The sequence below is a fragment of the Bombina bombina genome, chromosome 7 (genome assembly GCF_027579735.1).
Source record: "Bombina bombina isolate aBomBom1 chromosome 7, aBomBom1.pri, whole genome shotgun sequence".
Lineage (NCBI taxonomy): Eukaryota > Metazoa > Chordata > Amphibia > Anura > Bombinatoridae > Bombina > Bombina bombina.
Genome location: NC_069505.1, coordinates 308,029,555 through 308,045,780, shown reverse-complemented (window position 1 = coordinate 308,045,780; position 16,226 = coordinate 308,029,555). Strand labels below are relative to the sequence as shown.

The 16,226-nt window shown below is 41.0% G+C and overlaps 1 protein-coding gene across 3 annotated transcripts in view; it reads right to left on the bottom strand.

Annotated features, from left to right (window-relative positions):
- The window catches only part of IL5RA (interleukin 5 receptor subunit alpha), a 117,852-nt gene that overhangs the window by 78,416 nt on the left and 23,210 nt on the right, over window positions 1-16,226 (bottom strand). For all 3 annotated transcript variants that reach the window (XM_053720929.1, XM_053720928.1, XM_053720930.1), the window contains exons 5-8: window positions 15,991-16,123; window positions 13,577-13,767; window positions 2,068-2,213; window positions 222-366 (exon numbers count right to left, since the gene is read on the bottom strand). In XM_053720929.1, the coding sequence (XP_053576904.1) occupies window positions 222-366; window positions 2,068-2,213; window positions 13,577-13,767; window positions 15,991-16,123 (615 nt within the window). The remainder of the gene's footprint in view (window positions 1-221; window positions 367-2,067; window positions 2,214-13,576; window positions 13,768-15,990; window positions 16,124-16,226) is intronic.

Sequence of the window (16,226 nt, the reverse complement as noted above, 5' to 3'; positions counted from 1 at the left end):
CACTTAACTCTTTCATTACATTTCCTACTCCACCCTATAACGTTACCCAAATTAAATACATCATCAATCCAATTCAATCTCTAACTTCTAATTCATTGTATATTATATGCCACTTCTTAAAGTTCACCGATGTTGTTGTCTCTCTCCTATACTTACTAAACACCAAACTAAATTAATTTCTATTAACATTAATGCTATCCCCACCCATTCCCCCTACTTACTTATGTGGATGATCTTACTCCATGCACTGAATAACTCATTTTTCCTGCACTTATTAGTCCCAACACTCCTCACTTCCAGAGACATCTGACTCCAAGATTCCTGCAGAAGACCATTCTCCCACTTGGTATCCCAAACTCGCATTGTCTAAACAGAACAGATAGATAACAAAGATGGACTTATTTTGCATATGATGCCAATGCAATATGGCTTGTGTATACATGAAGTTGTTAAGAAGCTTGAAGGTGGTTAGTATAGAGAAGTATGTCTATGGAAAATGATAAAGTATGTACTCTTAATAGGTTAGCAGTGTATCAGAGATTACTACAGGCTACTGAGTGTATGGGAATTTATCACAGACTTTTATGTGAATGGGAGATTACTACAAACTGCTGGGGAGATTACAGGATTCTCATAGGTATATGGTAGATTACTAGACTCCTATGTGCAAGAGAAAGTACTACAAGTTCCTACATATATGGAAGATTACTCCTTGATTCTATGAGAGATCACTACAAGCACTTTGGTGTATGGGAAATTAATACATGCTTCTAAATTTATGATAAATTACTACAGGCTCCTGGGTGTATGGGAAATTACTAAAGGTTCTTAGGTGTATGGCTAATTACTACAAAGCCCTAGGTATCTTGGAGATTACTACAAGATACTGGGTTTTGGCAAGATTACAAGAGCCCCCAAGGTGTATGAGATATTACTACAAGCTTCTGGGTACATGGGAGATTACTACAGGCTTCAGGGTGTGTGTGATATTACTACAAGCTTCTGGGTACATGGTAGATTACTACAGGCTTCAGGGTGTGTGTGATATTACTACAAGCTTCTGGGTACATGAGAGATTACTACAGGCTTCAGGGTGTGTGTAATATCACTACAAACTTCTGGGTACATGGGAGATTACTACAGGCTTCAAGGTTCTTTCACATTTGAGAGTGCAACATCTTTTGTTTTGGAGATTTACTTGGAGTTTAAGGGATTTGGCTCTAAATTTGTTTGCACCCACTCTGCTGTCTATGGACACTTGATGATTCATTAAGGTGTGATGGTCCTACACCTGTGTTTACTACAGGCTTCAGGGTGTGTGTGATATTACTACAAGCTTCTGGGTACATGGGGGATTACTACAGGCTTCAAGGTGTATGGGATATTACTACAAGCTTCTGGGTACATGGGAGATAGCTACAGGCTTCTGGGTGTATGGGAGATTACTACAGGCTTCTGGGTACATGGGACATGACTAGAAGCTTCTGGGTGTATGGGATATTACTAAAGGTTTCTGAGTGTATGGGAGATTACTACAGGTTGCTGGGTACATGGGAGATTACTACAGGCTTCTGTGTAAATTGGAGATTGCTACAGACTCCTGGGTTATGAGATCTTACTACAGGCTTCTGGGTCTATGGAAGAGTACGCCAGGCTTTAGGGTGTATGAGAGATTACTACAGGCTTCTGGGTACATGGGAGATAACTTCAGACTTTAGGGTGTATGGGAGATTACTACAGGTTTATGGGTACATGGGAGATTACTCCAGGCTGCAGGGTGTATGGGAGATTACTACAGGTTTATGGCTGTATGGGAGATTACTACAGGCTTCTGAGTACATGGAAGATTACTACAGGTTAATGGGTGTATTGGATATTACTACAGGCTACTGAAGGTATGGAAGATTATTACAGTATGGTGTTACATGGGAACGTGATATTGAATGCTGTGTGTATAGGTGTTGTGGATATAGAATGAAAGGACAACATGCAGCATCTATAAGAGTTTAGGACAGGCACCTATATACAGTGTGTAGGGGACAATTTCATATGAATATGGTCATTTACTCTCTCATTGCCACTTCGGAGATCCTGGATTTTGACTTCATACTGGAAGCAATCATCTGGTAATGGTGAGAGAGGTTTCTCCCAGCACAAAATCTGCTTTCCTTCCAGCTCCATCACAGACAGGTTGTGCGGAGGGTTTATTATCTCTGTGGATGAAGTCATATTATATTATACAGAGCATTCAAGAGGTGTTCTCTAGGGCAGGGGTCGCCAACCTTTCGGACCTCCGGGACCACTAAACTCACAATTTTGAATCCCGTGGACCACTAACATGAATTTTTTTTAAAAGGTACAAACCTCTATAATGTGTGTATGTATATATATATACACACACACATACTGTACATAACTAGTATAACCATAGCTAAGTTTACATTATGTATATATTTAAACATTTTTAAGAACTGAGAGAATACTTCCAAAAGACAGATGAAAGGTGAGTGCCAACTTTTGAGCTGGAAACAGAGAGGCAGAAAGTGGGGGAAAAAGAATTATGTTTAAAAGGACCACAAGACTTTCAAGTTACCGCCACAGTTAGGAATTTTTTAAAACTACTTATGATCATGGATCATAAAGTTTATATCAGAAAGCTCTCAATAAGGATGTGATCTAACCACGACTGATGTTACTGGCAATTACTAAAATACTGGTGGGACATGACTAATCTGCTGGATGGCAATTATTGGAATTCAGGTGGAATGGCTTTGTGCGTGTGAAAATTATTAGAATGAAAAAGAATTAAAATTTAATTAAAGGATGGGCGGAGCCGGCCAAGGAACAGCATGGCCGCAAATACTTAGTGCTCCGTGAAGCTAACTCCTGCCTTAACATTTAAAAGCAGTCCAAGTGACCTAATTAAAAGTTCAGGCTGAGTAGATGTCAGGGGAAACCCACGGGCACGTAACGGCACCATGTGAGAAGAGAACCAGCTTTCGGGGAAACAGATACGGCTCCTCACTTACAGCCGACAGGGCCTAAACACCCAGTATCATTGGCGCGAACCGCCATTTGTGGCAGAGCTAAAAGGAGAAGTGGTGGCGGGTCTGAGTTTACCGGACACAGCCGAAACATCGTAGCGGCACAGCGGACAGATCGAGGAAGGCATCGACTGACATACTCACCTCAGCACTAGCAGGACTCAGTGAGGGAAGAACGGGAGCCCGCCATCTTTGACAGACGTTCGTGTAAGCTAAGGTACAACCTCACACAGGGATAATAGGTGTTTGGGAGGCTGGCTGCCAGAGTTCTACACCTGAACTGTATTTCAAACATGCATGGGACATAAAATAGTAGAGCAGCAAGCTACAGGGGGCTGTGGCATACATTTAACCTTATAAGCATCACAACGACACAACTACCGTGTGGCAGACACCATATTAAACCCTGCTTCTTGTACAGCCCTAATCACGCTCCTGCAGCCCAATGAGAGATAGAGAGAGACTGTTATAAACATGCAGTTAGTATAATCTGCAATCTAATTAGAAGCAGCAAAGGACAGGGAGGCTCTGTAACAACAGTATCAAGAAACCCCTATACATAGAAGATGCCTTATTAAGCATACCTTGAACAACTACATGTGCAGGGGTTACAGATCATCCCTTAAGCCAGAGCGGAGCCTCTCACAGTATTCCGGTGTATTGCTCAGATCATAAATTTACAGCTCTGTGAAACGCAGGCAGTGCATATATACCTCAACAGATACCTTGCAATCCACCAGAGAGATAAGACAGTGTTGTGAGACCTAGTGCAGGCTACTCTAAGGACATAGCCTAATGTAGAGAGTTACTTTGCAAAACAGATAATATCACTGCTGGTACAGGGTCTTACAGGCTACAATACAACACTGAGTAGCTTTTGAACCAGACCAGAGACATTTAAAGCATCGACATGACATCTAAAAGACAACAAAAAATGGACAAAGTCCAAAAACAAGTCAATCCCTCAGGTTCTAAAATGAACTCTTTCTTTAAGACAGTGGCTACACCTGGCGCCATAACACCAAGCTCTCCTACTTCCGACTTAGAAGAAGACAGGGCTCACACGGAAGATATCACACATGAAGCAGACTCTCCCCTTACCAGAGCAGACCTAAATGCTTTACCCTCCAAAGAGGATTTTTCAACCTTCATGCAACAGGTTAGCCAACTAATCAAAGATGGCATGGCTGAAGTCAAGAAAGACATCACAGAACTAGGCAACATAGTTGTACAACTTGAGGAATATGCTGAAGAGGTGTCAGAATCTACAAATTTGACCACAATGCAACTCCAGCATCAGACCACTGAGATTATACAATTGCAAAATCAAATTGAGGACCTAGACAACAGAGGTCGCAGACAGAATTTAAGGATAAGAGGGATTCCAGAAACCATCTTGCCTGCAAATCTACAACAATATCTACAAGATTTGTTCCACTTCCTGCTTGGTACAGATCCCGACACGGACATAATGTTAGACAGAGCTCACAGAGCATTAAGGCCGAAACCACAACCCTCGGCACCACCTAGGGACGTCATCCTGAAGTGTCATTATTTCCAAGACAAGGAAAATATATTGGCAGCAGCAAGAAAAAAATCACCTGTTCGCTACTTAGACACCCCTCTTCAAATATATGCAGACCTAAGTCCCCTCACCTTATCAAAACGCCGGGATGTGGGATTTCTCACAGTGCACCTGAGAAGTTTTGAGCTGGAAACAGAGAGGCAGAAAGTGGGGGAAAAAGAATTATGTTTAAAAGGACCACAAGACTTTCAAGTTACCGCCACAGTTAGGAATTTTTTAAAACTACTTATGATCATGGATCATAAAGTTTATATCAGAAAGCTCTCAATAAGGATGTGTTCTAACCACGACTGATGTTACTGGCAATTACTAAAATACTGGTGGGACATGACTAATCTGCTGGATGGCAATTATTGGAATTCAGGTGGAATGGCTTTGTGCGCGTGAAAATTATTAGAATGAAAAAGAATTAAAATTTAATTAAAGGATGGGCGGAGCCGGCCAAGGAACAGCATGGCCGCAAATACTTAGTGCTCCGTGAAGCTAACTCCTGCCTTAACATTTAAAAGCAGTCCAAGTGACCTAATTAAAAGTTCAGGCTGAGTAGATGTCAGGGGAAACCCACGGGCACGTAACGGCACCATGTGAGAAGAGAACCAGCTTTCGGGGAAACAGATACGGCTCCTCACTTACAGCCGACAGGGCCTAAACACCCAGTATCATTGGCGCGAACCGCCATTTGTGGCAGAGCTAAAAGGAGAAGTGGTGGCGGGTCTGAGTTTACCGGACACAGCCGAAACATCGTAGCGGCACAGCGGACAGATCGAGGAAGGCATCGACTGACATACTCACCTCAGCACTAGCAGGACTCAGTGAGGGAAGAACGGGAGCCCGCCATCTTTGACAGACGTTCGTGTAAGCTAAGGTACAACCTCACACAGGGATAATAGGTGTTTGGGAGGCTGGCTGCCAGAGTTCTACACCTGAACTGTATTTCAAACATGCATGGGACATAAAATAGTAGAGCAGCAAGCTACAGGGGGCTGTGGCATACATTTAACCTTATAAGCATCACAACGACACAACTACCGTGTGGCAGACACCATATTAAACCCTGCTTCTTGTACAGCCCTAATCACGCTCCTGCAGCCCAATGAGAGATAGAGAGAGACTGTTATAAACATGCAGTTAGTATAATCTGCAATCTAATTAGAAGCAGCAAAGGACAGGGAGGCTCTGTAACAACAGTATCAAGAAACCCCTATACATAGAAGATGCCTTATTAAGCATACCTTGAACAACTACATGTGCAGGGGTTACAGATCATCCCTTAAGCCAGAGCGGAGCCTCTCACAGTATTCCGGTGTATTGCTCAGGTCATAAATTTACAGCTCTGTGAAACGCAGGCAGTGCATATATACCTCAACAGATACCTTGCAATCCACCAGAGAGATAAGACAGTGTTGTGAGACCCAGTGCAGGCTACTCTAAGGACATAGCCTAATGTAGAGAGTTACTTTGCAAAACAGATAATATCACTGCTGGTACAGGGTCTTACAGGCTACAATACAACACTGAGTAGCTTTTGAACCAGACCAGAGACATTTAAAGCATCGACATGACATCTAAAAGACAACAAAAAATGGACAAAGTCCAAAAACAAGTCAATCCCTCAGGTTCTAAAATGAACTCTTTCTTTAAGACAGTGGCTACACCTGGCGCCATAACACCAAGCTCTCCTACTTCCGACTTAGAAGAAGACAGGGCTCACACGGAAGATATCACACATGAAGCAGACTCTCCCCTTACCAGAGCAGACCTAAATGCTTTACCCTCCAAAGAGGATTTTTCAACCTTCATGCAACAGGTTAGCCAACTAATCAAAGATGGCATGGCTGAAGTCAAGAAAGACATCACAGAACTAGGCAACATAGTTGTACAACTTGAGGAATATGCTGAAGAGGTGTCAGAATCTACAAATTTGACCACAATGCAACTCCAGCATCAGACCACTGAGATTATACAATTGCAAAATCAAATTGAGGACCTAGACAACAGAGGTCGCAGACAGAATTTAAGGATAAGAGGGATTCCAGAAACCATCTTGCCTGCAAATCTACAACAATATCTACAAGATTTGTTCCACTTCCTGCTTGGTACAGATCCCGACACGGACATAATGTTAGACAGAGCTCACAGAGCATTAAGGCCGAAACCACAACCCTCGGCACCACCTAGGGACGTCATCCTGAAGTGTCATTATTTCCAAGACAAGGAAAATATATTGGCAGCAGCAAGAAAAAAATCACCTGTTCGCTACTTAGACACCCCTCTTCAAATATATGCAGACCTAAGTCCCCTCACCTTATCAAAACGCCGGGATGTGGGATTTCTCACAGTGCACCTGAGAAGTTTAGGAGTGCCCTATCGTTGGGGCTTTCCCTTCTCTCTGAGAGCTTTAAAAGACAATAAAGAGGCTGTTTATAAAGACCTGGAGGACTTAGACACTTTCTGTACGCAATTAAATATTGCAAAACCAAGGATACCCGAGGAATCTGGTAAAGGCCAAGAAGATGGCCCAGTCCAACATCTACCACCGAAAGCACAGAGACAAAAATGGACAACAGTCCAGAGGAAAGCGAAATCGATGTTTCTGAAACATACGCACAAAGATTCCAGCAACATCGCTTCGCTATGAAGCTACTGATAGCAGTGTTCACAGGACTCTCCTCAATATAGAAAAGACCCAAGGTTATTATTGGACATGATAAGGTATAAATAGACTATTAGTCTGAAATGGTAGCGGCAGATTGTTTGTAGAGCCTTGGCTGTCTTTGTCTCTCTTTCTATCAACAGGCTTCTACTACATGATTAAAGAAACTGTTACATAAATTTTGGACATTACCTTTTGTTTTTCAATTGGCAGGAGTAGCAGCAGCAGTTGGTTTGCTGTCTCCTCCCACTTGTAGAATATGAGATTAGTCTATAATGGGATAGACTATATTGTTAGGTTTACTGTTCAGTTTATAGTTAGTAAGTTATTTAATATTTATGTGTTTTTTTTGTTCCATTTACAGAAATTTCTCCTAAATTGCTTAAGTTATTTCTTACAATCACAGAGCCTTTTTTGGGGTCCTCCGGGCTGGGGAGCGATACAGGCGTTCCCAAAAGATGTCATCAGATCACAAAGTAAGACTACACACCTACATTTGTTAAGACACAATGCATAGAAACATAACCATAGTTTCCCAGAACGCAAAGGGTCTCAACTCCCCCTCTAAAAGATCTATAGCCCTGAGGTGGTTTGCTAAGCAAAAAAGCTCAGTTATATTTGTCCAGGAAACCCACTTCTCAAAAACCTCGGAGCCTAAATTCTCATCAAGGGATTTCCCAACAGGTTACTTTAATTCCAATGGAAAAAAAAAAATGGGGTGGGTATACTGTTACACCGCAGCACACCTTTTCAGCTGATCAATACAGTAGGGGACAGAGAGGGTAGAATACTCATAGTAATTGGATTGATATATAACAGACCAGTGACATTTGTCAATATTTACGCACCCAACTCAGGTAGGACACCCTTCTTTAGAAGACTGCTCTCCCTGGTCCTAGAACATAGGAATGGTGTGTTGATTTTGGGAGGGGATCTCAACGTAACTATGGACCCCCTCCTGGACACAACCTCCATTAATACTAGTGCAGCACATAGACCCCCAGACTTGGTTTATAGATGTTTCCGACAACTTGGACTGATAGATATTTGGAGGGTACAGCATCCCTTGCAAAGGAATTATACATTTTACTCACACCCGTGGGCTTCATATTCGCGGCTGGATTATATGTACATAGACCAATCCAGCTTATCCTTTGTGACAGACTCAGATATCCAACCAACCACATGGGCGGATCATTCATCGGTCTATGTGTCCATACATTGGCCAGAAACCCCAGTAAGCCCTTTTATTTGGAGGTTAGATGAATATCTCCTGAACCACCCACCAACAAACAAGGCTTTAACCACCTCAATCACAGAATACTTCCAGTTTAATATGAACACAGAAGTATCATCACTCAACATTTGGGAGGCACATAAGGCAGTGGTCCGAGGGGAGTGCATCAAACATAAAGCTTATATGAAGAAAACATATAACATGACAGTGGACTCCTTACTTTCTAAATTACGAGAACTAGAAATAGAACATAAACAAAGACCAAAAGACCCTAACCTTTTAACGCTAATAACTAAGGCCAGAACGGACCTTAACAATATACTTACAAGAGAAGCACAGAAGTCAGCACTTAAACTAAGAAAAACTTTCTTTTACGAGGGAAACAGAGTGGGATCACTACTGGCAAGGGCTCTGAACGTCAAAACTGGACAAACACATGTACACAAAATACAAAAACAGTCTGGGACAGATATCCATGACAGCAAGGAAATAGCAGACAGTTTTAGGGACTTTTACGCAAGACTTTACAATCTAGAACAATTAGACACGCCGCCACATATCAGAGACATGGAACAATATATACAAACTGCCAACCTGAACCCCCTGACAGAATCTCAGAAGGGAGATCTGGACATGCCATTCACACAAAAAGAAATCCTGACAGTTATCTCCCATCTCCCAACAGGGAAAAGTCCGGGTCCAGATGGGTTCACTAACTCATATTATAAAACTTTTAAACACATTTTGGCCCCTCACTTATTGTCCTTATTTCAGGCCATAGATAGTGACTTAAAATTCTCACCGGAAATGTTAACGGCGCACATTGCGGTAATATTAAAGCCAGATAAACCACAGGATCAAATGGGTAGCTACAGACCTATCTCCTTGCTCAATTCGGACATAAAGATTTTTAGCAAACTTATAGCAAACCGTATAAACTTAGTATTAAACGATATCATACACACTGATCAGGTGGGCTTCACACCTCGCCGAGAAGCACGAGACAACACAATACGGGCATTAACACTATCGTCATATGCAAAATTCCACAACATACCGGCAGTAATAATGACAACGGATGCAGAAAAAGCGTTCGATAGGACAAATTGGCAATTTCTTAAAAAAACATTAGAAATATTTGGATTCGGCCCCAAAATGATAGATAGAGTCTGTAGCCTTTACACTTGCCCACAGGCCAGAGTTAGAGTGAATGGCATGCTATCAGATCCATTTTCGATCCGAAACGGCACGAGACAGGGGTGCCCACTGTCCCCCATCTTGTTTATATTGACTATGGAGGTACTCGCAGCTCACATACGTGCCAACAAAGATATACATGGTATAACTATAGGGCCTAACGAGTTTAAAATCGCAATGTACGCGGATGATGTTCTCTTCTCTGTCACCACTCCTAATAGCACCATCCCAATGATACTCAGGGAAATTGAGAAATTTGGCACTTTTTCAAATTTTGTAATAAATCAAACTAAGTCAGAAGTACTGAACATATCACTGAGTCCATCAGAATTCCAAAAACTTTCACGGGTTTGCCCTTTGCGTCTACAGTCAGAGTCAGTCAGATACTTAGGTATTCACCTTTCCCCGAGTCCCTCAACCCTCTTCAAGAAAAACTTTGAGTCCCTATTCAATAACATATCAAGAGATCTGAACACTTGGGCCACTAAAACACTTTCATGGTGGGGTAGAATCCACTCTATTAAAATGACAATACTACCTAAAATCCTATACCTACTACAAGCCTTACCAATCCACCTTCCCTATGGGTTCTTAACACGGGTACAAAGACAGATAAACACCTATGTATGGGGCAAGATAAAACCCAGGGTTAATAGAAACACCCTACACAGATCTACAACTATGGGTGGGGTGGGATTACCAATAATTGAGGAGTACTATCATGCAGTGACTCTCCAGAGAATTTTGGACTGGCATGGTTCATCATCTCATAAAGCTTGGGTGTCTATTGATTCCCATATCCTACAGATTCCATTTGTGGGAGCAGTATGTTGGGTCCACTCGGATCTAAGACCACCACAATGCGGACAATTAAATGTACATAAACACTTCTTTAAGGAATGGGAGAAGATAAAGACCCTATACCCTCATATTTCATCCATTAGATTTCCACTGTTCCCTATAGTTCTCAACACAGAAATGGTGGGGGGTCTGGATAGGGGATTTAGAAGACTTAAGGAATGGGGATACACAATTCCATTATGTAGACTTATTGAGGAGGGGAAGTTACTGAGCAGACACAGGTTAGAGACCTCTGCAGAAGGACGATACATACATTGGCTTAAGTATGCACAACTTCAGCATTTCCTACAGACATCACCACACAAGAAGGAGTTCCTCCGCTCTTTGACCCCCTTTGAACGGTTGTGTAACAGTGAAAAGACAATTCAGAGCCCTTTGTCAGTATCACACCACCTTTTGCTAGAACCCCAAAATACCACATTACCAAACTACACAACGAGGTGGGCACATGACCTTCATGCGGAGATAGATAGGAAAGACTGGCACAAAATGTTCCAAAGGACTAAAAAATCCTCTACCTCCCCACAAATACTCGAAATGAACTATAAACTTTTGTCTCGTTGGTACTTGACTCCAACTAGACTGAACACAATATACCCTGACTCTTCGCGTATGTGTTGGAGGGGATGCGGGGGACAGGGATGCTTACTACATATATGGTGGGATTGTCCCTTAATTAGGAAACTATGGAAGGAAGTGGAAATATACCTTCAAAGATTGGTGGGCGACACATTTAAATTAACAGCTAGAATAGCACTATTAAATGACACTACCCACATTACATGTAAGCTGAGATCTCTTGTAGTACAGATAGGTCTGAATGGAGTTCGTTCATTAATAGCTAGAGCATGGAAGACACCCTTCCCCCCAACTAAGGAGTCGTGGATCGAAAGAACCAATGAACTCATGGTATTAGAAGAGTATGGGTTCCTAAAACGGAACAAGCTCTCCTTCTTCCTAGACGCCAGATTTTTATGGGAAAATTTACATTTACCATCTCAAGACACAACACATTGACAAGATCACCACGGTCGGTAGGACTACTGATTCAGGGGCTTGCCTGTGTCGCTCCCCCCCCCCCCCCGGCTCCCGGATCCAGGATGATTCATAGGAGATTCAATGATAATAGGAGAATTAGCCTGTAGGAGATATTAGGTAAGAATGATAGTTTTAATATCTATCAGTGAATGGTTTTAGAATGGAACATAAGTTAATAGTTAAAATTGACTTTGTAATCTTTGCAGACTTAAGAGTTTACAACTATGCTGTACAATGATTGTTTGACTTTCTTTTTTGTTTTTTTGTAAACTGAAAACATAATAAATAAAAAAAAAAAAAAAAATTTAATTAAAGAAGAAAAAGATGGAGGGAGGAAGACAAACAGTGATGTAAGTCCATCTGAAGGAATTAGGAAAACTACAAAGAGACAGGTAAAGGGAAAAAAAGAAATTAAATATGAGGGGGAAAAAATTAAGATTTTCTTTTTTTTTTTTACATACTTTAATTCCACTATTTCAAGCCAAGACTATACCAACCTCTGCTGGCTTTAGAATGGAAGCATCTTCCTCTGAGCAGCCCACCGGGCGGGAGGAGTTAAAAATACAATCTAGCTACGCAAGTTGTGCAGTACTACGCAACGTGCGTAGGAAGATTGTAATTTAATTACTCCTCCGTCGGTTTTCACTGATGTCCAGCCAAGGGGGTGACACCATCAGAAGAGATTAATTCCTGCTTGATGGTGTCAAGGACCACCAGCATCTTCTCATGGACCACTGGTTGGCGACCGCTGCTCTAGGGTACTCATATGGCCCGATATCCTAAAACCCGGAGAGTTTTTGATAATCTGGCCCTTATTATCAACTCACCAATATGGAGATAAATCATGCAAAACCTTTTTGTTATTGAGCATAATATTGTAATGTACATTATGTGTTTCTCCTTCACACCCAGGACACTTGCTTAATGAGATAAACAGATCTCAAACTAGAGTTTGTCTTTATAAAATTCTTTGAGGGACCTTGCAGTAGTGACAAGATAATCTCTCCAGAATGGGGAACTTTAGAAAATGGCTTTAATGAGGGGAACGTAAAGGGGCACTTTCCACGATTCAGATAGGGCATAAAATTAAAAAATACTTTCCAATTTACTTCTATTAATAAAATAGAGCACAATATTTTTGCATGCACACTTTCTGAGGCACCAAGAGTACAAGAGTGCACATTATGGGCCAGATTATTAATGTAGTGCTATTTAGTGCTTTCGTTTATGCACTAACTCCACTAGAAGTAGATTTTGCAACACATCGGGTAGCGCTCAGTTGAAAGTAAAAAGTTATCACTCACGCGGTAAACCGACGCACGCAAAAAGGTTAGAATATTGTGCACGTCATAGAAGTCAATGGAGAAAAAAAAGTGGGGGAAAAACTAACACCCTACTCGCACACAAGCACGATCGCATATGCTGTCAGGATTTATCGATTTGGGGTGGACGTGATACGCTACATCCTATCGTGTCCGCTCGCACAATAATAAATTGACCCCAAAGTATCTATCTCACTAACTGAGAGAAGTAAATGTACAGTTAGTGCCTATGTCCAAGCACTGGCATAGCTCAATGTGAGCGAGGGGGCAGAGCCTGTAGTATAGGTCTCCATTTATTATTTGCTGGGCGGAAAAGGTTGGCTATCAGGAACCTCATCCACCTGACTCCATTGCAAGCTACTGCTTGTGTAATGCTGACCTGTGCACAATTGGCAGCTCAAATCTAGATAATAGAAGTAAATTGGAAAGCTGTTTAAAATTGCATGTTCTTTCTAAATCATGAAAGAACAAAATTCATTTTCATGTCCCTTTAAAGATGCACAAATGTCAACAGTATACTATGGCTTCACAATTGCAAAATACTTAGCAATACACAGAGCTAAAAAAAAAAGAATAATGAAACGTTTTCCACCGGACATCTGCACAGAGTAATGTTTATTTGCACTTTCACCATCTCACCTATTTCTTCTGGAGAAAACATCTGTTCAAGGCTCTGGATCTCAAGGTTTTTGCTGGATCCATTTATGAGCACAATGAACTTTTCCCCCTCCTGCAGATCAATGTAACTAGAGGGAACTCTGCAGCTGATGTGACGCAATGTCCCAACTTCTGTCACATACTCTTTGCAAGCCTTTGTCCACTCTTCGTACCTATAAAAATAATGCAAAGCCATTAACACTCTGTATGGACAGGCCCAAGAGACTATCTTAGTACAGACTTAAGCCAATGTAGATATAGATATATAGGTATAGATATATATTGTACCAAAATACCATCATATGTAGAAATATTTTTGAATAAATAGAACATATTCTTTTATGGGAAGAACATTGGAATGTGAAGTATTCATATTTTCATGTTGGGTTAGCGAACATGAAAATATGTAATCAGGTTTGCGCAAGAGGGGGATGTCATACACTTTTTTTTCTCCACTGACTTCTATGGGGGAATATGTAAACATGCATGCAATATTATAACTTTGGCTTTTTCTGATTGTCGGGTTAGCAACCTGACAAGCGCAATAAAATTACTTCTACCACAATTAACGATTGACCGGGATTGTTTTGTTAATAAGCGATCCACTCGTTATCTGGCCATTTTGGCTTTCATATCCCTTAAAATGTGTTACCTCTTGTCACAAACACTTTCCTTGGAATAAACAGCACTCCCGCCAACTCTGTATGTGGCCCTTGAATAAATTTATATAAAGTAATCATACCACCTCTCAAGTGCCTTTTTTCTAGAGCATTGACTGATTATTTTAATTCATCATTTTAGATCTACATATGTATATATATATATATATATATATATATATATATATATATATATATACATATATAATATGTGATTGGATCCCTTTGCAGTCAAGTAGATGAGAACATGAAAAAGCATATTTATGCAATATTTATAATTAAAGGGACAGTCTATGACAGATTTTTTATTGTTTATAAAGATAGATCAGTGCTTTCCAAACTGTGTGTCGTGACACATTAGTGTGTCGGCAGCAGTATGTAGGTGTGTCCCTGCTTCAGCACAAATTTTTATTTTTTTAATTTTTTTGGTTTCCGACTTTCCGCCTGCCTGCTACGCATATCACATGGTTGACTCGTGTTTGATACCTAGTGGGTCACAGATCATCTTAACCTATTGGTGCAGCTCAGTGGGAACTGAAACTATTCCCTTTGGCGGCTTTAGCAGCACATTGGCTCCTTCCTGACTGCACGTGTAGTCTCCTCAATCGGCTTGTGACTGCATGTGTGGTCAGTGAGTGGGATAGCAGTGTATTTGCAGCATGGGCAGTAGTCAGTCGGACTCACGGAGCTCTGAGGGCAGCAGCTTAAACGCTGATCTGAAGTCAGAAGTCAAAGTGGGTTTTTTTTTCAGCTAGCTCCCAGTAGTGCATTGCTGCTCCTGCTCTTGATATATGGATAGGAAGAGGAAGCTTAAAAATGCTTGACGATGAAATGCGAGGGTCTTTATCTAATATTCCACCAAATATTCAGAAACTGTGTCCATCCTATCAACCTCATACATCCCATTAAAATAGTAAGTAGCTATTGGTGTTATTAAGTCTTGCACATACATACTGTTACTTATAAATACATTTTGTTGTTATATAATTTATGTATGTGTCCGTATCTCAAGTTAGTTTAACCTCCTGTTTGCTATTACAACCGAATTACTGTGTGTGAGATAGCTCATCCCTTTATTACCATTCCCCAGTTTTGCATAAACAATACGGTTATATTATTAACATTTTACCTCTCTGTATCTAAGCCTCTGCAGACTGCCCCCTTATTTCAGTTCTTTTGACACACTTGCATTTTAGCCAATCAGTGCTGACTCATAATTAACTCCACGGGAGTGAGCACAGTGTTATATATTTGGCACACATGAACTAGCACTGAGACAAGAGGCAGCCTTCAAGGGCTTAGAAATTAGCATATGAGCCTACCTAGGTTTAACTTTCAACAAAGAATACCAAGAGAACATAGCAAATTTAATGATAAAAGTAAATTGAGAAGTTTTTTAAAATTGCATGCCCTACCTGAATCATAAAAGTTTTATTTTAAAGAGACTGTCCCTTTAATAATGGTTTTAACAATGTGTTTATTGTAAATATTTCACATTCCAATGTTCTGCACAGGCCTTATGTTGGGCAAGCCAGTTCTTGATGGTGCAATGTAATGTTTTTAGTTGCACATTCATTCATGGAAGGTTTTTACATGGAAAAGAACATACTCAGAAAAGTATTATTAGTCATGCATGGAGCTGCAGTTTGCTTGGACAACATGCATTCAAAATAAAACTAACATAAAAAGTTCTATGTACGTTTTTCGGTATTTTTTATGGAATTTCTTCCACCTTACCTGTAGTACATAAAATACTGAGTGTCTGGGGGGGCTCTTTTCCCTGCTGTCCAATTACAACTGAGCGACACATGCAGAGGCTCCTCTGTGCGTAAGTAGCAACTTAGATGTTTGGCTCGAGTCCCTTCTGCTCCTGTAGTGTAAACACATGTTGGAATTACCCTGAGTTTCACACACACTTACCTAGACCCCAGCTCTTCTGAAGGTGGTAACCACAGAATGTCAGGATGAGCCTG